The sequence below is a fragment of the Pseudorasbora parva genome, chromosome 12 (genome assembly GCF_024679245.1).
Source record: "Pseudorasbora parva isolate DD20220531a chromosome 12, ASM2467924v1, whole genome shotgun sequence".
Classification (NCBI taxonomy): domain Eukaryota; kingdom Metazoa; phylum Chordata; class Actinopteri; order Cypriniformes; family Gobionidae; genus Pseudorasbora; species Pseudorasbora parva.
Window position 1 is genome coordinate 10,347,403 of NC_090183.1, and position 24,690 is coordinate 10,372,092.

General features: G+C 39.1%; 1 protein-coding gene across 2 annotated transcripts; it reads right to left on the reverse strand.

Moving 5' to 3' along the window:
• Positions 1–9,234: 9,234 nt before the first annotated feature.
• On the reverse strand, positions 9,235–24,389 carry wiza (WIZ zinc finger a). Of its 2 annotated transcripts, none has more exons than XM_067459043.1 (10): positions 24,303–24,389; positions 23,480–23,603; positions 20,984–21,523; positions 20,065–20,808; positions 17,395–17,880; positions 16,573–16,893; positions 15,278–15,492; positions 14,286–14,553; positions 14,015–14,174; positions 9,235–10,453 (listed from the first exon to the last, which is right to left on the reverse strand). In XM_067459043.1, exons 2-10 carry the CDS (start codon positions 23,580–23,582, stop codon positions 10,285–10,287), a joined length of 3,006 nt encoding a protein of 1,001 aa, XP_067315144.1. In that variant the 5' UTR covers positions 23,583–23,603; positions 24,303–24,389; the 3' UTR covers positions 9,235–10,284. The 2 variants fall into 2 exon arrangements, with proteins under 2 accessions (XP_067315144.1, XP_067315145.1); XM_067459044.1 differs by lacking the exon at positions 24,303–24,389 and adding an exon at positions 24,077–24,179.
• Between the last annotated feature and the right edge of the window lie 301 nt (positions 24,390–24,690).

Genomic DNA, 24,690 nt, shown 5'->3' on the forward strand with positions numbered 1-24,690 from the left:
CACTTGCATACGCTCTCAGAGTAAATATAAAATATCTTAAACTGTGTTCCGAAGATTAACTGAGGAGTTAATGACATAAATTTCATTTTTGGGTGAACTAACCCTTTAATAAACATTCTCACATGTGGCAAGGGGGGCGTGGTTCAGCGAGGTCGGCAGCGGGAGAGAGGGCCACGGGACGAGCGGTAAGTGAGTGGGTTGGACGCAGATTAATAACACCTGTCTCTTGTTCTAGTAATGAGCGCGGAGACGGGATAAAACACCAGCGGAACCGGAGACCGAGGAGAGAGAGAGTCGGACTGTTGGTGCGAGACACTGAGTATACCGGAAGCCGGAAGTGCGTGACCCGGAAGTGATACAGAGACTGAGCGATATACGAGAAAACAGACACACGAGGAAGTGTGCACGTTTGTGTTTGAGTTAAGAATAAAAAGCATCAACAGTCCTGCCGACCCCCGTGTCCTCTTCCTTCCTTACCTTATCGAACTTGTTACACTGGCCAGTGTAACAAGTTCGATAAGGTAAGGAAGGAAGAGGACACGGGGGTCGGCAGGACTGTTGATGCTTTTTATTCTTAACTCAAACACAAACGTGCACACTTCCTCGTGTGTCTGTTTTCTCGTATATCGCTCAGTCTCTGTATCACTTCCGGGTCACGCACTTCCGGCTTCCGGTATACCCAGTGTCTCGCACCAACAGTCCGACTCTCTCTCTCCTCGGTCTCCGGTTCCGCTGGTGTTTTATCCCGTCTCCGCGCTCATTACTAGAACAAGAGACAGGTGTTATTAATCTGCGTCCAACCCACTCACTTACCGCTCGTCCCGTGGCCCTCTCTCCCGCTGCCGACCTCGCTGAACCACGCCCCCCTTGCCTTGCCACATCACACTATCCTGGAAATATCCTGTTACACGATGAGAGAACAACTTAATATGTTCAAGATATTCACAACCCTGTCAGTGATTTTAAAAAAAGGTACACGATAAGTCATTTTAAGCAGAGCTATGCCATTCATCAAGACGTTCAAACATCTTTTAGTTTGAGATCATCTTACCTGAGCTTTGGCAATATCCTGCTTCGGGTCAGCCGTGTCATATGACAGTCCAGTCCAAATGCAGAATCATTGTGTCATCAGTAGAGGAAACCGAAGATGCAGAGAGCAGCATGGCAAAAAAACATGTTGTTCCTAATAGAGCCTTGGAATAGCAGGAAAGATATGTTCTCTTGTGAAGATACAGAGATAATCTGAAATACCTGGTTTTGTAAAATGAACCTTCTGTGAAGATCTAAATTATGCAAATAATGCAAATTATTGCATTATTAATGATTTTTGTAGTTCACTTACTAATGTAATTTCTTCACTGTGGAATTGTGTTGACAGTCGAAGCTGTATAATTATCATTACAGTGTTATTATTTTATCATGACAAAAAGCACCAAGCAGAATGCAAAAGGATGATTAACATTTGAAGCATATCCATTTAATATGATTTAAAAGGGTAATACATTTGTGAAGTCACTTTGCCTTGAGCCTTTGATATATAAGAACAGATGGATGAAGTTATGCAAAGAGTCTAACCAGGAGAACTCTGATAAGCTTTTTTGTCGGAGAAAAGGAGTTTACAGTTTTACTAACTACACAGTGATTTGTATTTCTTAGTACATTACTTGCATTTGCCCGGAAAGGCATCCAGAGATTCAGTCGCAGGAGAAAGTCTTAATTTTTCGTCCAATAATTTTGCAGTTGCAATTGTTTCCTTCCGTGTTGAGCAAAGGAACGACTGTGAGCTTGCATATTGCTTTGACTCTGTCAAGGTTGAGAAAGTTCCACATAATGCGAGGAGTTTGGGCCTGCTGGCCCAATGGCCATGTGGGCATCGGGTTTCCGGTACCACACAGCGCATGGCTCTGTGCGTACTCACCCTGCTTGGAGGGTCTGCATTACATGGCCTGGCTCAAGGCCAGCCACAATGACATGCTGGTTCGGCCAGAGATAGAGAGAAGAGAGGGAGGGAACCTGAGCTTCTCTCTTTTTAAGGATCTGGGAGTAGTCACATAGCCTGACAAGCCAGACCCACATCAAGATGTTTGGTCTGGAAACTCACCATAGACAGGGCTCAATCCGAGGGGCGGGATAAACGGTTGTCTTTCAAACTCACTCTGCACGCGATAGGATAGCGCTACACCAACCAGAGCAACGAAGGTTAATCAGAGCTCGCTGACAGATTAAACATTTGCCGTATCCGGTCGGCTAAACTCCGAACACATCTTCCATTTTTAAGAATGACTTCAGTGCCGTTCTTTGTTCTTTTCTCAGAGAAAAGCTTAACTACAAGTCTTCCAGAATCGCAGTCAAAGCTGATTCGAAAGACCGCTAGCCATTCGCCAGTTTCTGTGTTTACTAGAAGCACGCAAACGCAACTCGGCCGTCGTCATTATGGCCCCGCCCACCGACTCTATACATGATGTGATTGGCCCGGCAAGAGTTAGGGGAATACAGCTCAGAAGGGTATTGAGAGTTCCAAGACGACACTTGCAGGCAGATTAAATTTGCTGTCGCTAGGGTGCGTCTAGATTTCTAGGCTAGTAGTCACACCCTCCTGAGGTAGACTTGACCATTGAGATTGTTAGGATTTCCAAGCAGGAAATTTCTCTGGAGATTTTATGGCTCTTTGTTTCAAGCATGAATCAATGGGTCTGTGCCCATTTATACTCAAATTAATGCAACAAACACACACTGCATCCTCTGAATGGGTGACATACAGGAAAAGTGTAATTTGTGAAGCAAGCATTAGTTTGATAGTAGACATGACATATATGAGGTTACATGAACTAGTAAGTTGTTCATAAAATGCATATAGATGCAGAGACTACATAACTTACAAGGGACACTTTACAAGACATAATTTTATACATACATACAATGTCCTGGGGTGCATGTTCATTTTTAGATGGTTTGTCTATACTTTGAGGCAAAAGCGTGTGTTCTACAGGCTTTGTCTTAACTATGGCCTTTTCCAAGTGGCCACATTTTTTTAGGGCCAAAAAATTTCTTATCAGTTGGTATCCAGGGTAACGGAAGACCTTTCTCTGTAGTGTTGGGGGAGGGTCTGGTACTAAGCACAAAGCATTTAAAACATATTTGTTAAATGTAACAGGCAATTATGCATCTGATTTACTACATCTACTCACTAAATTGTTACAGATCGTTTTGTTCATGTGTATTTGTCTAACAGAATATACCTTAGCATGCTGTCACAGGCTGGAGAATCGTTTATTTGTTGGTCAGACTCGGACATGTAACATTATGGGCCAGGGCTCACAAAGCCAAAAGTGCTGGGGCTATCTGTTTTCCAGACAGGCTACCAAAACGTGAGCCTGCCAGCAGGCTGGTAAATCTTAAATGGTGAAATAAAATTCCTTTCTTGAGCTGTGTTGTTCATTCTCTTGACTTGGCGTGCATGCGTGTGCGGTTTGCGTTATATCCACTGACCAGGCAGGCCAAGTAATAAAAAATATATATTCCAATCAATCACAGATGGATGAGAGATAAATCATTGTGTTTGTTTGAAAAAGACACTTTGTGAGCCCTGTGAGAGAATCATTTTGGTTGGCGCTTTCAAAACAATTCCTCACGTTAACTGACAAGGGAGCAGAAGCTCATTAAATATGCAAATCTTGCCCAATCCTAGCTGTGGGTGTATAGTGTAAAATACTAATTTTACAGTGTACATTTTTTTTTACTTCCAAGTCTATAGTGTTCAGGAGAGCCTCAAAACCAGTGTAGAAAATAGCCTATTACTTATTCATTATTATGTTTTTGAATGTAAAAAAAAACACAAAAGTCATAAGTTGACCTCAGACAACAGTATAATTTTTAAAAAAAGGCAGTTCATGACACCTTTAAAGGATAAATAGCGTGAATTATTCTTAGATGGGGATTATTTTTGTAGAACATTTTGAGACAGCTCAAGATGTAATACAAAAAACTCCAAGTATCCTCTATAGCATAAGTCCATCTGCACTAAGAAACAGCTCCCCTAAGAGCTCTGATTGCAAAGCCACAGAAAGAAACTGTTCTTAGCTGCCAAACCTTGAAGTGTATAAATCATCTATCAAAGGTTACTAGCCTTGAGAAGAAGGATTGGATGCTCTACTGTAACTAAATATTGTCATCTCACAGTTTTAACCAGAATCCATTTCCTCTGGCCTCGTGGACTTTGTGTTTGGCTCAGTTCTGATACATGGTCTCTTGTACTTTGCAGTGATAATGTATTTCAAAAGGATAAAATATAGTTTGAGTCTGTGTTTCCCGAAATCATCGTTCGAACGAACATCCATAAACATCATCGCAAACTTGTGTGGTTGCAACGATAGCTCTCGACCTGTGCAGCAGATTGTCTTGTTTTGCATGAGATGTGGACTTAATCTTATCTTGAGCAAAATAAAGCAAGCTGACATTCAGTATGATCATATATTTTATTCTGAATACATAAAAATGTCATTTATGTCTTTAAGTTTGTCAATGCACCTTTTTTTGAAGAGCGCATGTGCGTACATTAACGAGCTTAAACAAATCTGGAAATAAAGCAAAATAACGGAGAAAAAAAGAGAATTAGTCCTCAGATGCCATGTCTATAATTTATAGCAAAAAAATCTAGCATGAATTCGATCTCAAGCTAATTCATTAATAGCAGTTATTACTCCACCACCTGCGTGACATCATTAACACACCCCAGCCCAGCCCGTTATAGCTTGCAGCCACATATGTCGTCGATGTTCTTTAACGGATGAGATCCTGTGGAAATCCTGAAAAACTTGACTCCACAACTGTTACGATTTTCACAGTTCACGATGCAAGTAGGCATTTTTTTACTTGACGAGAAATTCTCTGGTTAACATACAATTCAATGGGTTGGAATGAACTTTCTGACCCCGACAGGCACACTGCGAACTGTGAATTTTCCTGTGACGTCACCCGTGAAGGGGTCTATAAGACCTAACATAACTTAAAGGGGATGTATTATGCCCTTTTTCGAAGTATTGATCAACTAGAAGAGTTTTTAATGCCTGAAAAACATTATTTTTCACATATTTTACTCTGTAATTTAACACAGACGTGTTTTACACACCTCTCTTCCCAGTCTTTGTGACTCTATGTTTGCTATGAACAACCTTCTGGATAACAATCAATCTGGCTTCAAAAGCGGCCACTTGACTGAGACTGCCCTGCTCGCGGTAACTGAAGCACTGAGACTGACAAAAGCAGATTCCAAATCCTCAGTACCCATCTTGCCTGATCTGTCTGTTGCTTTTGACACAGTTGACCACCAGATCCTCCTGTCAACTCTCAAGAAGATGGGCATCTCAGGAACTGCTCTCATGTGGTTCAAGTCTTACCTCTCAGGTAGGTCCTACAGGGTGTCATGGAGAGGTGAAGTAATAAGTCACATCATCTAGCTACTGGGGTCCCCCAAGGCTCAGTGCTTGGACCACTTCTCTTCTCCATCTACATGTCATCATAAGGATAGGCCATTCAGAAACACGGCTTCTCCTATCACTGCTATGCTGATGACACTTAACTCTACTTCCCATTTTAACCAGATGATCCTACAGTCAGTGTTTGTATTGCTGACTGCCGGACAGACATTTCTGGCTGGATAAAGGAGCATCACCTTCAACTCAATCTTGCAAAGACTTGTGGTCTCAACCAACCCAGCAGTTCATCAAAATGTCTCCATTCAGCTCGGTTCATCAACCATAACTCCATCAAGGACAGCCAGGAACCTTGGAGTCGTGACTGATGACCAGTTAAACTTCACTGACCACATTACTGCAACAGCCTGGTCCTGCAGATTTGCCTTATACAACATTAGGAGGATTCGACCCTTAATATCAGAGCAGTCCACACAACTTCTGGTCCAAGCTCTTGTTCTCTCCAGACTGGACTACTGTAATGCACAATCAAACCCTTGCAGCTGATCCAGAATGCAGCGGCGAGAGTGGTCTTTAACAAGCCAAAGAGAGTCCACATCACACCTTTCTTCATCAGACTTCACTGGCTGCCAATAGCCGCTCGCATCAAATTCAGGCACTGGTGCTCACCAACAAAACAACCACTGGCTCTGCACCAATATACCTAACCTTGTTCAGATGTATACACCCTCCAGAAGCTTGCCAGTTTGGCGTGATTGGTCAACTCCTTTGATCATGTTTCAGAAATGTCACGCATCTTACCATAACCGCAAGTGTGTTCGAAATCGCTCCCTATACCCTCATTCACTATTCTCTACATTACTCCTCCACTAATATAGTAGTTCACTTGAAAGAGTGAATGAAAATGAGTGAATGAATTTGGATTTTCTCCCTGGTCGTAGAACAAAGGACCAGCTTCTTACTCTCATCTTGTGTCCACCAAGGCTGCGCTTTGTCACCAATCCTGTTTGTGATATTCATGGACAGGACATTGAGGCATAGTTATGGTGGTGAAGGGTTGTGGTTCGGTGGGCTGGGGATCTGTAATGCTACTAGAAGGCAGGATTCAAGTGCAAGTAAAAGGTCTCTTTATTGAGAATAACAGCACAGGCGATGACTGAGAGATGCAGATCCAGAGCGATGGAAGGAATTATTTAAGTGAGGAATATTGTTAAGTTTATGTTCCTGGAAAAAAATCTCAAGACTATAATAGTTTCAGGGAGTTCAGAAACAGCACACACTGATATAGAGAATAACTCCCTTTGACTGTGCTTTGTAACAAGAAAGTTGAAAATATAGGGAAAATATGGCATAATAGGACCCCTTTTAAGAGAGGTGAGGTCTATATTTCCTTCATGAATTTTATACTACACTTTATTGCAATTGTTACAACAAACAGTTGTTTCCATTTTTTCCCCAGTGAAAAAATGAAAAAATAGTCAACACACAGCTTGACTATTGCACATAGTGTTGTTTGAATGGTCTCTAATCTTCGGGCTCATGCTGAACTAGACAAACAATGTATTTTTGCTTTGGTTAGCACCTGGGTCATTCTGGTAAAATTATGCTGGATAATTTTAGGATTTTTAAAAAAAATAATTTCATTTGAAGTGGTTACTCCTGAACTTTCCAGAAATCACATTTTCCCACTTCAGCTCCAAAAGTATCATTAAATATGATGTCAGAAAAATAAAGCTGCAATTCTAATGGGGGAAATGTAGCATAATGATCCTGAACAGAAAGTGAAGGGACACGGACAAAAACTACATAGACTATAAACCTTTTAGAGAAACAAATGCGCAGAATATTAGTATTTTATGTTTGAAAATTAGTTCAAGTGGATTTACTTGTAGAGTTAACTAAAGTTATCATGAGCATTATGTTTGATGTGTCAAAATCAAATGTCAGTTGATTGGGAAGAATTCAAAACGAGTGGTTTATTTATAAATTTGTAAGATCTTACCTTCCTGTTGTGGAAAAACAAATATTCCAATAAATGTAATAATTTTAATAAAATTGTTAAATTGCCTAAAAATGACGTTTGTATATAGAACATTTTAATTCAACTTTTTAAATGAAACACACACACACAGAGAGAGAGAGAGAGAGAGAGAGAGAGAGAGAGAGAGAGAGAGAGAGATTGTAGCAAGTCATTGGAATATGTAGCACATATTATATAGGTCTGACCAGTTTTTTTTTTACATAGGTGTTTGTAAATATAAGTATATAAAAATGTTTTTATATTTTTATTTATTTTTAAAAACCAAACACACACACACACACACACACACACACACACACACACACACACACACACACACACACACACACACACACACACACACACACACACACACACACACACACACACACACACACACACACACACACACACACACACACACACACACACACACACACACACACACACACACACACACACACACACACACACACACACACACACACACACACACACACACACACACACACACACACACACACACACACACACACACACACACACACACACACACACACACACACACACACACACACACACACACACACACACACACACACACACACACACACACACACACACACACACACACACACACACACACACACACACACACACACACACACACACACACACACACACACACACACACACACACACACACACACACACACACACACACACACACACACACACACACACACACACACACACACGTTACAAAAACTCAGAGCTTTAGCATTGGTAAAAAAAGTATCTTCCTAACAGTTCAGTGCTCAATTTCACCTCATCCTTTCCTCTCTGAAAAGACCCTTTAGTCAAACAAGAGCTTCATAAAGCTGTTATATGAAAAAAGGATTAGTTCACTTTTTAAATAATTTCCTGATAATATACTCACCCAAGATGTTACGTTTTTGAGAAAAACATTCCAGGATTTTTCTTCACACAATGGACGTCAGTGGCAACCAAAATGTTGAAGGTCCAAATCAATGCAGTTTCAAAGGGCTTTAGAGGCTCTGCATGATCCCAGCTAAAGAACAGGTTTTTATATACTTTAAAAAAAAAACCTAAATAGCTCATCTTGCGCTGCTCTGTGTTTTCCACAATTTCTTTTCCAAGAAACCTTTAAAGGAAGTGTATGTAAGATTGTGGCCAAAACCGGTACTGCAATCACTATCCCCAATCCCTCTGACTCGAGGTTGCCAGATAGGCTGCAGGATCCAGCAGGAATGTAAGTAGCTGCAGGTGTGGTAACTAGAGCAGATCTGGCAACCTGGGAGCAGAAACACTACTGACTTTGTGATTGGTCGATAGGTGGAGGGCGGAGCTTCAGGCCAAAACACAACATGACAACATCAACATCAGTTGAGGGCTGCAACAACAACTTTCAAATGACAATATCCTGGCCGGACTTATGTTGACATTATTTGAAATTAACAATTTCTTAATGTCTAGTGCCATTTTATGATTAATTGAAATACATTTCTTAAATACAGTTCCTTTAACATCTCTCAGCATTGCAGGAAGCAGATGATACTGAAAACGAGGGTTTCATTTACATAGGAATACAGCAGAGCTGAGTGAAAATCAGAAAGGTAGCCCAGCTCTGGGAATATCACCGTCTTTTATGTCTCAGATACAAGTTACAGTAAAGATGCTGCATTGATTATGCAGAAGATCAAATAGAACAGTGAGAATGAGGAACATAAAAATGTACTGTAATGACCCACAAAGCAGTAATCTGATTTAAAGTGTCTTTATTTGATTATTAATCAAACGCAGGTATAAAAAGTTTCAATACTGTATTTACCAAATTATTTTGCAAGGAATACAATTTTGCAAGTTTCAATTGATTTAAAATCTTGCAAAGCCTGGTGAAACAAAACCTCACATATCACACGGAAAATAAAGTATATGAAAATATGCAATTTCCACATACATTCTGGAAAGGATTTATTTAAAATCTGCTGTTGGAGTATAAAACATCCTTTACTCCAAACAGACACTGGCACAGTGCTTTACAAATCAAATACACAAGTACATCTAATAGAATCACACTGTTTTTTAACAGGTACGATGGAAACATGGAAACTGATTCTCAAAAATGCATTAGTAAAAACATGACATGAACAAACAAAGACATGTTAAAGTCTGATTTAATGCAGAGATCATTAGACAGGGCCTGGCTTTTCTGTAGTGCAGGTTTCTGCTTAAATTTGGACAAAAAAACAAAAGAAAAGAAAAAAAAGAACAAAATTCTGAACCATTTGTAATTAATGCAAATACATGAAAATCTGTAGAAATCCCTTTTATTGGATTTTTTGGCATCAGATAATCAGATTGATCACGTGAGAAGCTGTTTTCAAAATTCTAGGTTAAAAGCACTATATTAAAATGTAAGAACAATAACTTCATTAGAAATAAAACATTCTTTACAATTTAATGCATCAAGAACAATTGGAAACTTTAAGTACAGTATAAAACAGGTTTGAAATCTTGTTAAACAAGAAAACAGCTAAAATGTGGTAACACATTATCAAAATACAATAAAAACAGTGGAATGCAATAAAAAGTACAATACATTCAAAACATCTCACCTGGAAAACACTTGACATGTTAGAAACGCTGTGGTCATAATCTTTTTCAGTAGTGTCTTGCAAAAATCATCTCAAAAAATAAAATAAAATCCACATCACAGTTGGAAGTTAGGGTCCAAGTAATAGAGCGATCTTGGTAATAAAGAGTCAGTATACTGTAATTGCAGAATTTCAAAATGATGAAAATAATAATCTAAACAGCTTGAGGGCCGATGAGCAGTGGCGCTTCGGTGTGATTGAGAGGAGGCTGAGGTGATGAGGTTGAGGCCGAATCCTTCTTAAGATTCAGGATATGTTGCTGTAGGTGCATGACCCAATCCTCTTGTATGGACAGCGGTCCTTGGAAGACCTCCTCACAGAACCTTTATAATCATTCAAAGAAGAGCATTTATCAGCGGAGAAATTCAGGCTTTACTTCAAACTGTATACCTTTAATGTAGCATGTAATCTAGCCGTTTGTCAATGTAGAAGGACTGCAAAGTTTTAAAGATCAAAGTGCACGATAAATTTACGGTCTACAAAAAGAAAGCCATCGTTACGTTTTTCTTATGATTGTGTATCAAGTGCTGAGGAAGTTTGAAATTCAGATACGGGCATTTCATTTCTGACACATTCTGTAAAGCCAGTCACAACAGACTGGGCCATCTGACCAATTAGAGTAGGGGTGGGTGAGTCTTATTTCACAATAATATATATCACGACAGTTCTTTTTTGCCATTGTGTCTCATTTCTGTTATTAAAAGCAAAAAATAAAAATAAAAATGGACAAATACAATATAGCACAAATATTTAATAAAAATTAAATTTTTCAGGCAGATACAATAGGTTAACCTGACTAGCCAGACCCACATCAAGATGTTTGGTCTGGAAACTCACCATTGACAGGGCTCAATCCGAGGGGCGGGATAAACGGTCGTCTTTAAGACGCCCTTCTGCACGCGATAGGATAGCGCTACAACCAACCAGAGCAACGTGAAGCAGAGCTCGTTGATAAATTAAACATTCGTCGTATCCGGTCTGCAAAACTCCGAACACATCTTCCCTTTTTAAGAATGACTTCAGTGCCGTTCTTTGTTCTTTTCTCAGAGAAAAGCTTAACTCAAAGTCTTCCCGAGTCGTGGTCAAAGCTGATTCGAAAGACCGCTAGCCGTTCGCCAGTTTCTGTGTTTACTAGTAACATGCAAGCGCAACTCGGCTGTCATTATGTTAAGCCCCCTCCACCGACTCTATAAATGATGTGATTGGCCTGACCAGAGTTTGGTTTTTACAGCTCAGACGTGTATTGAGAGTTGCTAGACGATACTCGCGGCAGATTAGATTTGCTGCTGCTAGGGTGCGTCTAGATTTCAAGGCTTACAATAGGGTTATTTAACATGTAGTTCCAATCAGTACAGAAATAAAAATCAAATGTAAAAATCAAATAGTGCATAGTCTTTACTGTGTGCATTAAATATAAATGTATTCTAAAAAAAAATATTATTAAAGCTAATAAAATGTTATTCAGTCAAGAGAAGCAAGTTATTATTTTCACATTAATGATACAGAGCAGCAGGTGGGTATATTAGGCTGCGGTCACTTTAACACCAAACACACAGGTGCATTGTACTGATTCACATCTGGTTTACAGCCAACTGTTAACTTTCACTTCAGTCATAATTGTCGGTTTACACATGAAAACTTGCCATTTTGCATGTGTATTCTACCATTCAAGCGCAATAAAACATGAAAGAGAAGTGAATTTGTGAACGCATGATGAGAGACGCGGCATTCTTTTTCGCTGCTTATTGCGCTCAATAACACTTTTTAACATCAAGCACATCCCATATGACAGCGTGCCAGTCAGCACGAGCACCGCACAGAGCTCCATTTCAGGCCATATTGTGCTTTCTAACATCAAGTACGTCCCGCTCTTTATATTCTAATTCATGCATTTTATCACTCTGAAGTGTCAATAGTGTTGTAATGTGCGTAAATATTTACATACCACAATATAAGAAATATAGAAAAATCTCTAACAATAGACATTTTATACCGTACAAACTATATATATTGTCATACCGCACAGTAGAGCTGCAACTAACGATTATTTTTTCTGTCGACTAATCTAACGATTATTTTTTCGATTAGTCGCCTAATCTAACGATTTATTTTTTTACCCTTTGAAATTTTTCAAAATTCTGTGGCACCCCCTCGCACAAGTTACGCTAGAGGTGTAACAGTACAGACTGCTCAGAGTTCGCTTTGTATCACGGTTTTAGGTTCACGTTTCAGTACAGTTCGGTATTTGCTATGTTCAGGGGAAAAAGGACTACTGTCAAATGAAAATAAAGAAAATAAGAACAGATAACTTAAATAGAAGCAGCAGCACAAATAAATACTATTGAGAAAAGATGAGAATAAAATAAACAATGCTTTTCAGGTAGGTTTAACATTAGTTTTTAGGTAGAGAAATGGAATGAAGTAATCAAAAGTAAAATAACCACACATTTAACTGTTTAAAAAAAATATTATTAAACTTACAAAAGCTATTCAGTCAGGAGCAGTGAGTGATGTCTTTATCTTTTGTTTGACATTAAACAGACAGCAGTGAAGAATACTGCCCCTTTAAGACCCACGGATAGTCGTCGTATTTTCTGTATAAAGTTCACTTAAGGCATAGAGTAGGCTATGACATTTTTACATACTTTTTGTGAGTTTGTCCGTTTAAGCACAGGATTTGAAAGATAACTCAATATTTGCGCGCTTTGGGACGAGTGCACAGAGACAGATCTTCTCATTCGAGTCTCCTGGCTACACGGGGGTGATGACGGTGAAAATGACTGCTCATATTCGGACGTACGGCAGCACTCGCATGCGTTTTATAAAGTTTACAAAGAGAGACCGTTTTGCCCATGTTTTTCTTTTATTATCGCTGTTGTTGTAGTGTATACCTGAGGAGTCAGCACGTGTATCCATCGACAGAAACATACATACAGCATTATTTTCAAGTTACAACCCATATTAAAGATGCGTCATCAGATGTGAGATGACCCGCGGTGTAAGTGCGTCCCCGCACCTTTTGCTCGGGATCTCGGTTGGGAAACACTGGTCTGTATTGATTGACACCGCGCTGGTTTGTTTAGAATTATATGAGCGCCGTGACCGCACGCTGCCGCGTGATGAAGGCGTGTCGCAACTCTGTCATTCAACTGCTCTGGTTTTAAAAGCAATGTCATACTAAATGCGCCAAAATGCAATAAAACTTGTTTTACGGTCGAATTCAACGCGTGTGTGTGAGTGAGTAAGAGACGCGCAAAAGGGTGGAGAGAGACTTAAGGAAATGCAGCTAAACGAATATGCGTGCGTCTTTTAAATTGCGTAAAAATGAATGAATGACGAATGTGGCGGCCGTTATTGATTATGTGGCAGTCCGCCACAAATTAGTCTATGTGTGGGAAACACTGTTTGGCCTCTGTTTAAAGTATTCCCATACTTTTGATATTCGCGGTCTAGGTTTTTGTGATAGAACCAGGAGCAGAAGCCAACATTACGCGAGATGAACGTCTGACACGACGCGTCGACGCATTTCACGAACGTCGACGTATTTCTGTAGTCAACGTCATCGATGACGTCGACGTGTCGTTGCAGCACTACCGCACAGCCATAAACCATAAATCAGAGCATGTGGTTTCAATGTATACTATGAACCTGGACTTCTTCTTTTTTTATACCATGGATGTTATTGTAGGAGACCTCCATAAAATTTCAGAAACAGCATAATATTGACACTTTATTACAGCACAGTAGTGTAGACCGGAGGGAGGAAAGTAGAGGGAGAGAAAGGGAGAATGCGATCAGGTCAACCTGCTTCTCTGTGAGCACACAGCTTTCCCACATCCAGACAGTTAAAAAAAATTCACAGCTGTTTTGTGGTTTCAACTCACCTGCACTTGAGGGAGTACACCTTCCCTACCAGCTTTACTAGGCTGGTCTCTGGTGGTCTTGGCACCAACGATGGAATGTTTCCAGTCCGAGAAGGCTTTGAAGATTCCCCAGATCCACTCTCAGAGTGGGATAAATGCTTTGGAGGACGCCGTTCACAGCCTAAGACAAGCACAGCGATTCTCACAATGGATATTCATATTTTTTGGCTAAAAGTTAATTAATACTTCATTTAGAGCCTTAGCTTAAACAAGAAATACATATTTCCCCAACCTCGAGGAGAACGAATGTTCAGTTCCCTGCGGGCGGAGGGAGTCTGGATCAGGCTGTCTGAGGATAGTTCATCTGATGAAGGCCGTTTCTTGTGTGAGGAGTGGCTCATTCCTGCTTTGCTCTCTCTAGCTGTTGCCTCTATTGTTTTGGAAAGCTGGTACACTGGCAGGTGACCAGCAGAGTTTCGAACTGCTGATGAACCTTTGAAGGAAGCAAGGCGGACAGACTCTGAGTCTGAGGAAGAGTATGGAGTGGAGGATCTTTTGCTCTACATCAGAAGGAGACAGAGAGACATTTTATGAATACAAAATTATTATTATTAGAAAAGTATTTTTGTTTTTCTAGTACATAATTTTTTGTAAAAATCTACATAAGATTAGGTTTTTGGGATATATATATATATATATATATATATATATATATATATATATATATATATATATATATATATATATATATATATATATATATATATATATATATATATAAATAAATATACACACACATACATATATACATACATACACATACTTCCCTAAAGAGATAAGAAATATCCTTCTAGATAGTACACAATTGTAGTGATTTTTACTTTTGTCCACCCAAGGACACTAAGTAAGGTAGTGATTGGTACTCACGTCACCGCTGACGTTTTGAATTTTGGATCACACGTCACTTAAGGTGTGGTTATGAGTACATCAGATGACCACCTTCCCCCCTGTTAGTTTGGGACACTAGTCAAGGCCTTTTACCTTGGCTGTATGAGAACACTCCGCACAGGAGGCTGCCCAGTCATTTATAATGAATGTAAAGGGGGGAGAGTTGGTCAGCTGATTTATCTGAAAGATTGGTGAGATTTCTCATAACCACACCTTAAGTGACGTGTGATCCAAAATTCAAAACGTCAGCGGTGACGTGAGTACCAATCACTACCTTACTTAGTGTCCTTGGGTGGACAAAAGTAAAAATCACTACACAATTCAACCTGGACTCACCTTCTTAACAAAAGGCAAGTCCCCCCTCATGTAGCTTTTGTGGAGCTCTGCTACCTTCCCCGGCTCACTCTTCATCCAGGCCTTCAGGGTCTCAATAGGAGAGCCGATGGTTTTCCAATCCACCCCCTGCTGCCTCAAGTGGGCTCTTGCGTGGCTGGCCAGTGCCTTTCGATTCTCAAAATCAAAACCACAGAGTTCACAGGTGGCATCACAACCTACAGCAAAAAATAAAGAGTGAACATGAAAAACATGAAAGTAGACATATTACATCCACAACAATGTCTGGATAGTGGAAGTCAGCGGTGGTAATTTGGTCCTGTGTAACTTAATATTTAAAATGAAACACTAATGCATCGAACAGTATGTAATATATACTGTATATACACTATAGCATTTTTTTTTGTAAATGTCTTTCCATATCCATTTGTTTCACGTACATACAACAATATTGTCGAAACAAATTGATCAACGAAAACGACAAAAACATTTATCATACAAGCCAGACCAGTAGTTAATGACTTTGTACCGTTTTCCATTTTTTACTTGAAAACGGCGTAGTGTACACAACCCCTAAGGATGCACAAGATATCGCCACTATATCGGCCAACACTAGAAATAGTGAAAGATCATGGCAAAATGTTTACCCTTTAAGGCTGACTTTTTTGAATAACACTTCCCCTTTAAGAGTGCACATCAAACATATTAACAAAGTAGTACAGTATCATAATATTTACCATTTTTAAGCAGCCATAGCATTCAAATTATTTTTGAAAAATATTATCAGAATATTATTATATAAGAAAATGCAACATTTCAAATACATTGTGGCATGTTTCATTCAGCAAGTGACATCCAGTTATCAACTCAGAATTGAATATCATTATTTTGCATTTTTATCTAATTTTGTGTAGAAAATCTTTGTTTTCGCAGCCTGATCAAATAATAAAATTCACATTGTAGGTTGATATCGTTTTCAGTATTTATCACACTGGAAATGGAAGGTCAACATTAAATACATTGCATTTTGGAATACAATATTCCATATAGCTGATCTGATTTTATATTATAACACTTTAGCAAATGTAACAGGTCATCTGGGTATTCCATTCATATAGAATACTCATTTAAATATTTAAATTAAATACCTAGCATGCCACCTTCATTAAAAATAGAAGAATGCTATTTCGAACGTACCCTATGAATAGGCTCACAAGTGTCACAGGTGTCTTTGTGCATCTGTTTGGAGGTTATAAATGTTAGTTACTAATAGGAAAATAAATCTTGGTTTAGCATACCTGTAGCTGTGTCATCTGAAACGGGTATCTCTTTTTCCACAGGTGATAGAGTAAATGTGCGAGGAGAGGATGCTGTTTTCTTCCACTGCACTGGTGCCCCTGATGCAGGTTCCGGCTTGATTTGGGACGCCCGTTCAGCGTCCTTCCTCTTCATGATCTCATACAGGGCCTCTATGGGCGGGACTTTCAGTGACCACCTTGCTCCCATCTGTCGTAAGTGACCACGTGCGTGACAGGACAGGGCTTTACGGGTATCAAACATCTCGCCACAGTAGTCGCAGCATACAATCTGCTTGGGCTCCTGGCTTTCAGACTTAGGAGCTGAGGAAAGCAGACATAACACATCATAAACTGAACAAATGAAGGGATTCAAAATAGATTTCTAGTGGCTGTTGAGTTATATGTTTTGTTATGTCATTTATGTTTTCTTGGATCTATGCTAAAACATTAAACATCACATTGCACAAGATAATGCAAATGTCAATGCTTTTGAAAGATCAAGTTTGGTGAACTCTGACTTGCAAATAAGTATCATGTAAAGACATGTGAACAACAGAAAATTGATTCGCCATGGCATGATATCCCTTAGCTAAAAAAAAAAAAAAATTAACTTTAAAGCTGCAGGTTTATAGTAAAAAGGAATTGATTGTATAGTTTAGTCGTTGCAAAGCTTTCAGAATCTTTCCAGAATTTAAGGACATTTCGGAAAGTTTCTGGAAATTTACCAGAAATGTTCAGCCCCTTTGCAACCTGTGCCATAAGGATGAAACATCTAAAGAACGTTTAAATATATCAAAACAATAAAATAAGAATTTTACGCACCAATCATAGCCGATCTAACTGTGTTGGAATCAGATGGAGGTGTTAAAGGGCTGGTGTGAGTGCTTTGTGGCTTTGGAGACTCTATGATAGAGATATCAACTTCCACAGGTTCATCCTTTGGTTTTGGAATCACAGTCCTGGAACCTTTCTTGGCCTTTGGAACTTTGTGGGGAACAGGAGGAGGAGAGGAAGACTGGGCAATGGGTTTAGGGGATGAGAGGATAGGGGGTGAAGAGGGGGGTGCAGAGGGAGGTGCAGAGGGGGATACAGGTGGGGTAAGCGATGGCGGACCAAGGGAACTGAGAGATCCTGTAGAACTTTCGCGTTGGGACATCACTTCCCGCAGAGTGGCCATGGGAGACCCGTTTACAGACCATTCGGTGATGCCCAGCTGTCGCAGGTGATAGCGGGCATGACTGGCCAAGCTCTGACTCTTCTTAAACTTCTCATGACAGAATTCACAGGAGACACCTTTAGATGACTCGCCTTGAATGATCAGAGGAAAGTATGTTAGGACACTATTATAACAGAACTGTATTTGTACTGTGGGTACGAAAAGCATTCAGACCCCCTTACATTTTTCACTCCGTTATATTGCAGCCATTTGCTAAAATCATTTACACACAGCACCCCATAGACAGAAAAACACAATTGTTGACATTTTTGCAGATTTACTAAAAAAGAAAAACTGAAACATCACATGGTCCTAAGTATTCAGACTCTTTGCTGTGACACTCATATATTTAACTAAGGTGCTGTCCATTTCTTCTGATCATCCTTGAGATGTTTCTACACCTTCATTTGAGTCCAGCTGTGATTGATTATACTGATTGGACTTGATTAGGAAAGCCACAAACCTGTCTATAGAAGACCTTACAGCTCACAGTGCATGTGACAGCCAATGAGAATCATGAGGTCAAAGGAGCTGCCTGAAGAGCTCAGACCGAATTGTGCTGTAGAGACTGTAGTGCTCTTAAATATATTTAAAATATCCTTAGACCTTTTCAATGTTGTTCCGCGTTTCTCCCTCATTTTGGCATTTAGTTGTTATATAGGGTTAGCTTTTTAAAATGCTTAAGGTGCCCTCAACAAAACTTTTTTTCTCTCTCTCCGTGGTCATATTTTAACATTCATGCGTCTGTAATGAGTTTGTTGCAGGTCTGTGTTTTATTGGTTGTCTCCATATAGCAAAATTTTGTGGGGCTTTGCAAATCTGTATTAACTCTAGTGTGGAATTTTTCTACAATATTCAATTTCATTACAGTAAAATAGTGAATTCTAGTCAATCTACTGCAGTATTTCCTCTCTCAATCAGTAGAATATGTGGTTAACTCCTGGGGAAAAAATGCTGTCATATACCATGAATGTGACGTAATTTAGAAAAATACTGTGATACAAGTTTTTGGTCATACCGTCCAGCACTACTTATGTGAGTAAAACATGTTTTTTTAATATGCGATAGCATTGCATCAAAACCAGTTTAGAAAATAGCTTATTTCTTATTAGTCATGATGTTTATGAATTTTAAAAACCATGCAAACATCTTAAGTTGACCTCAGACAACAGTATAAATAAAATTAAAAAGCCAGTTCATAACACCTTTAATATTTACACAGAAATGTTTATATTTTATTAATTTCCAGGAGTTTTCCAGGTATGGACATCACATGTTGGCTGAAAAACAAATCAATGTGTTTGTATTTTCATGCAGCATCTATTGAAATGCTCTGCTGGGTCTCAAAATCTACCCTAAATAATTTACAATATGTTCAAAATCAAAACTCAACTGCCAGAATCCAGACAAGGTCCAGGGCAAGTGAGCACAGCACTCCTATCTTAGAGTCCTTGCACTGACTTGCTCAGAGTCAGGTTTCGCATAGATTTTAAAATTCTCATGCTTACCTACAAGGCCTTGCATGCTTTAGCGCCACAATATCTGTCTGAACTTTTAACTGTCTACACCCTATCTCCGCTCCGTTCCTTCCACTTGTTTACAGTCAATGGTTGACAGCCAGGGCTTTTTCTTCTAGGGCTCCTAAACTTTGGAATTCACTTCCTACTGATATTAGACATGCTGAATCTGTTAGTGTTTTTAAATCTTCACTTATTTATTTTAGGCTAACCTATACATGAGTGCTTTAAAAAAAACTTTTTTTTTTAAATATGCATGTTATTATTTCAATGTATTTTATGTGTAAGTTCTTGTAAAGCGCTTTGAGATGCAACTTTAAGGCAATATATTACAACAAATATATATATTTTTTTAAATCCTTGACATCCTGGTTTTCCATGACCATGTTTTGCTATAAATGAATCACCAATCCCTAGTCAACTTATTCAAACATTCCTTAAAAAAAAACTGATTTGACTACACTGAGAACTGAGCTGGATGACACAGTTTTTCTGCACCGTTAAACTGCTTTATAGACAAAATTAATAAATTTAATAATTGAGGCTCTTTACAACAGAACCGAATCAACACTGGCTTCAGCTGAGCAATGACACTTGTCTTTTAGAGCTGCTGTGTACAGGCATTTGCTGTTTGCATCACTGACTAATTTCCATGTTATCAATGTAAATCTGCTTTGTATTGTATTAAGCACAAAATAAATAAAAGGTGACAAAGTAATTAATCCATAAAATTAATACATAAATAATTTAAATTCTTACCTCGAGAGGGTGATTTAAATTTAGCCTTTTTGTCAAGTGGCAAGCCTGCTGAAACATCTGGCGAAATCTTCTGCTTCTTCACTGAGGGAGGTGATATCAATTCTGTTTTCTCAATGAGCGGTAAAGCCTCCGAAACATCTTGAGAAATCTTTTTTTTTTTGGTTGGGGGAGCTTTCAATTCTGCTTTGCCACTGAGGAGCAAGATCCCTGAAATATTTGGAGAAATGTTCTTCTTTTTCTTTGAGGGAGGTGATTTCAATTCTTCTTGGCTGCTGAGGGACACGTTCCCTGAAACATCTAATGAAACCTTCTTCTTTTTAGCTGAAGGAGGGGATTTCGATTCTGCTTTGTTGCTGAGGGGCAAGTTCCCTGAAACATCTGACGAAATCTGCTTTTTGATTGGGGGAGGAGTTAGACAAATGGATGTCAGTCCTTTAAACGATAGAGGGGTAAGAGAAGGATTTTTGCTGATGGATGATGAGGTGGAAGGAGCGGAGTACAGTGAAGTGTGATCCTCAAAGTCCGACTCTTCCAGGTGCCCAGCAAAGGCCTTTTCCTGGAATTCCTCATTCTGAATAATTTTATGTAGCATTTCTATGGGAGCACCTTTAGACTCCAAATGCACCCCAAACTGCCGCAAGTGGGCCCGTGCGTGGCTGGAGAGACCTTTACGGGTCTCGTACCAGGCTCCACATAATTCACACACATGGACGTCATCCCTCGGAGTGGAATTTATCATAGTTGCTGGCAAAAAAGCACAAAACACATTTCAAAATAGATTTTCCAAGCAAGGACTGCTTCATCAGTTTAACTAGCTTGCTCTAGTGAGTAGTAACATTTGCTAGGCCAAGTTTTTTTTTTTTTTTAATGGATCCCACTTCCAAGCACATACCAAAACATTTTTAAAACCGTAACTTACTTAAATTGAGTGGAGCATCTGTTTCCTGAGGCGCCCACAGGGGCTTGGCGGAGGCCAGTGAGAGGGAGGTAGACGGGCTGCCCTCAATGAGCCTGGGCTCAATAGCCTTGTGAGGAGACAAGGCTGAAGATGGAGTGGACACCAAAATCTTCTTTGAAGATGCTTTATGAGCCTTCTCTACAGCGAAAGGTGAAGAAGAGTGACCAGACGCTGCTGATCCTTTGACAGCAGAGGGTGAAGACGAGGAAAGAGCATATTTTTTCTTCACAAGGTTGGATATTTTAATCTTCAATTTAGGCCCAGCATCCTTTTTGAGGTTGTGGGAATGGGGTTTGTGTTTTTTAACAGGGCTGGCCTGCTTTTTGAGCTTGGGTAGAGTTCCGCCTCTTTCTTTCATCAGCTGGTACAGTACTTCTATAGGAGCTCCACTGCTGTCAGACACAGCCACTCCCAACTGCCTGAGATGAGACCGGGCGTGACTGGAGAGACCTCGCCTGGTTTCAAAATTGGTCCCACAAAACTCACAACTATGGATGCCTACTGTAAAAACATAAGATAGAAAAGACAATGTCATGACACCTGTACGAAATATTAACTAACATTTGACAGCCTGTTTTGTCCATTTTTCCTGAAGTTTCAATTCATAGTTTTCACCTGCCGTCACACCATTATAGGAACGCCCACCTGGAGGGCAAAAAAAGGCTTTTCTCCATTGCCCGCCAATCATTTTTACCAGGTTTGTAGTAAGTTTTAATATAGTAAGACAATGATATTAAAATATCAACTTCAATATACGCCTTATTGTTGTTGCATACTTTGTACAGGCAGGCAAATGAACGTAGAATATTTATGCAACACAAGGTTTCTCATGAAGTGTTTTTTCCCATCAAATACCATTATAAAGAAAACGTGTTGCGTTCATATTCTTGGCTCATCAACTTGCCTGTATATATAGCATGCAGCACAAAAAGGTGTGAACTGAAATAAATATTTTAATATCACTGTTAGAGTACATTAAGGCACTTTAAGGGTGGGTTGCACTAATGACTCTTTAGCCTGGCGTCAGTTCATCCTGATCAGCCCTATACGGTCTACACAGTTCTGTGAAAAAAAATTAAGTGGTTCAAAAACTCAATTTAAAATAAAACCTAGATAAACAAATTCTTGACTAGCATTAAACTTTGCTTAATTAAATCGTTATTGGTGCAACTCACTCTATAAGCATTTTTCACGTTAAGCGTTTTAAAAACATCCCACTGCTTTTAGTGATTGAAATACTGCAGCAGGTGCTGTATATGCTCACAAGTTGCAGTTCTATTGCTGTTTTGCCATCCAGTCAGCAAATTCAGTCATTTTAGGCTGCAAAAATCAGAAGAAAATCCTGGTTGGGGACTAATAAAACAATCTATACTGATCAAGAGTGTCAGTGATCTTTAAAGGAATAGTTCACCCAACTAAAAAACTTCAGCTCCTCACGGTTTTCGAATGGCATGAGTGTAAATACAGACAGAATTGTGTTAGCCAACAGATAACTAAAAGATGAAACAATCTAATATGCAACCAACATGGCAAAGCCAGATAAAGAGGACTTTGTCAGAGGAAGGGGAAAAAATAAAGAGAGATTTTCCCTCCTGCTACTGTGTAAGTCTTATATGTATATATTTTTCTTACTGTCCTGTAATTTTGAGCTTATTTGTTATTAGGCTATGTCAACAAATTCACGTGTATTGCGCTGCACACTGGAAAGCTTATACAGCGACAGTATTTACGACACTAGTAACAGACAATTGCGCTTATCAACCACATGGGGGAACTGTGAGCAGATGTTAAATAGTGTTGCTTTAAATTTGGGTGAACACGCTCTCTTTAAAGAACACATCTTTCAACTAAACTCAGTTAATTTAAAGGGATAGTTCATCCAAAAAATTCTGTCATTTTTGACTCACCCTCATGTTGTTTCAAACCCATAAGACCTCCATTGATCTTCCAAACACAAATTAAGATATTTTTGATGAAATCTGAGAGCCCTCTGACCCCTCCATAAATAACTATTTGATATATTGAAACATATTTACAGTACAGATACATTAATGGTGTAATGGTACAGTTGTCAAACTTAATTTTAGAAAGCGACAATACTTCTTTGTACGCAAAAAACTATTTCTTTACATCTGTGTCAGTCTCCAACGAGGTTGACGTAGTAAATACAGTCCAGCGCCTCAGAGTTACGTCAGAGCTACGACAGCACATCATACACGTGACTACTTTGTAAATGGTAACAGATGACTGAGGATCACACTACCAGAGATTCAAATCATTCTGAAAACTACAGCCTAACACATACAAACATGTGCCTCATTGCTAGAAGACGAATGACGGGACAACAGGATTTTTTGCTAAATCTGTAATTTTCTGCCCAATATCTGCAGACTGGCTCTGATTTTCAGAAATGTGGCAAAAATCTGGGCAAAAGCAATATATCTTTGGTGTACTTACAATCGGAGTCATCCAAGTCTTTACTCAAGACTGGTTCCAGACACTCTTTGGAAAAGGTAGCAGTGCTTGTCTTCTTTGCCGTGTCTGGTGTGGTCTTCTCCATGACTGGAATCTATCCCTGGCACTTAAGAGAGAAAAACAGCTTATGTATTTATACCTCAATCAACTTATCCATTATCTGCAAAATTCTAAATGTAGAGTCTGCAAAAACACTAGTTAGAAAAACGGGTAACCATTGTTATCAAGATGCAATAACTACAGCAATTACTACAACTAAGAGTATTACATTACAACCATTACATCTACGTATTAACCATCGCTGTAACAAAAATACCAAAAAAAATAAAAAATAATGTTGGCTGAAAGGTTACCAGGATTTAGTTTTTTTTTTTTTTTATGGTTTTACAGCATCAACAATTGCATTTTAGCGGGAACTATGACTACCATGTTGATTTTTTAGTTGTGATGTTTACATCTTACTATGACACTGACAGTGCACCCGTGGGTCCCTCTCTCGTTTTCATAGTCACTGTTTTAAGATTAGCTAGATAGATTTGTTCAGAATACTTTATTTTAATCACGACTCGATAAACTTACATTAAACCAAAAACAAACTTTCTATCTCAAATCATTTCATGCGTCAGTTCCAACCATTTAACACAATGCACGCGCACATGCAGCTAGCACGAGCTGATTATTTATCAGACACTGCAAGCCTAAACAAATTTAGCTAGTGTGCAAAATCCCAAAACATCTTGCATGGTCGGCTACATGTAGGCAACCACATTGAAAACAAAACGTTGACGCATATAATCCAAATTACCTTAAAGTGGCGAGGTTTCTCTTACAGGAACGACGGACGGCAGGCACTTTAACCACAACAGCACAATCGAGCAAGGCACAATCAATCGATCCCTCATTTAGAAAACTGCATGGACAAATCACAGAGGCTTGGTTGCTTTTAGAACTAAATATTATGCCCTTTGCATAAATAATCTAGAAGACCAGAGCGACTGTAGTATGTACTGTAGGTTGACATTTTATATTTTATATTATTAGCCTATGTTAAACAAGGAAATTAAATTTCAAAGAGAAACAGTGAAGTAAGCGGCAGATAGGTGAGTTCCTACAACGTATCTTTTGAGAATATTTGTAAAGATTTGTCTTTTAGAATAATTTGTAATGGTTTTGTGATATTTCGGGTGGAAAAC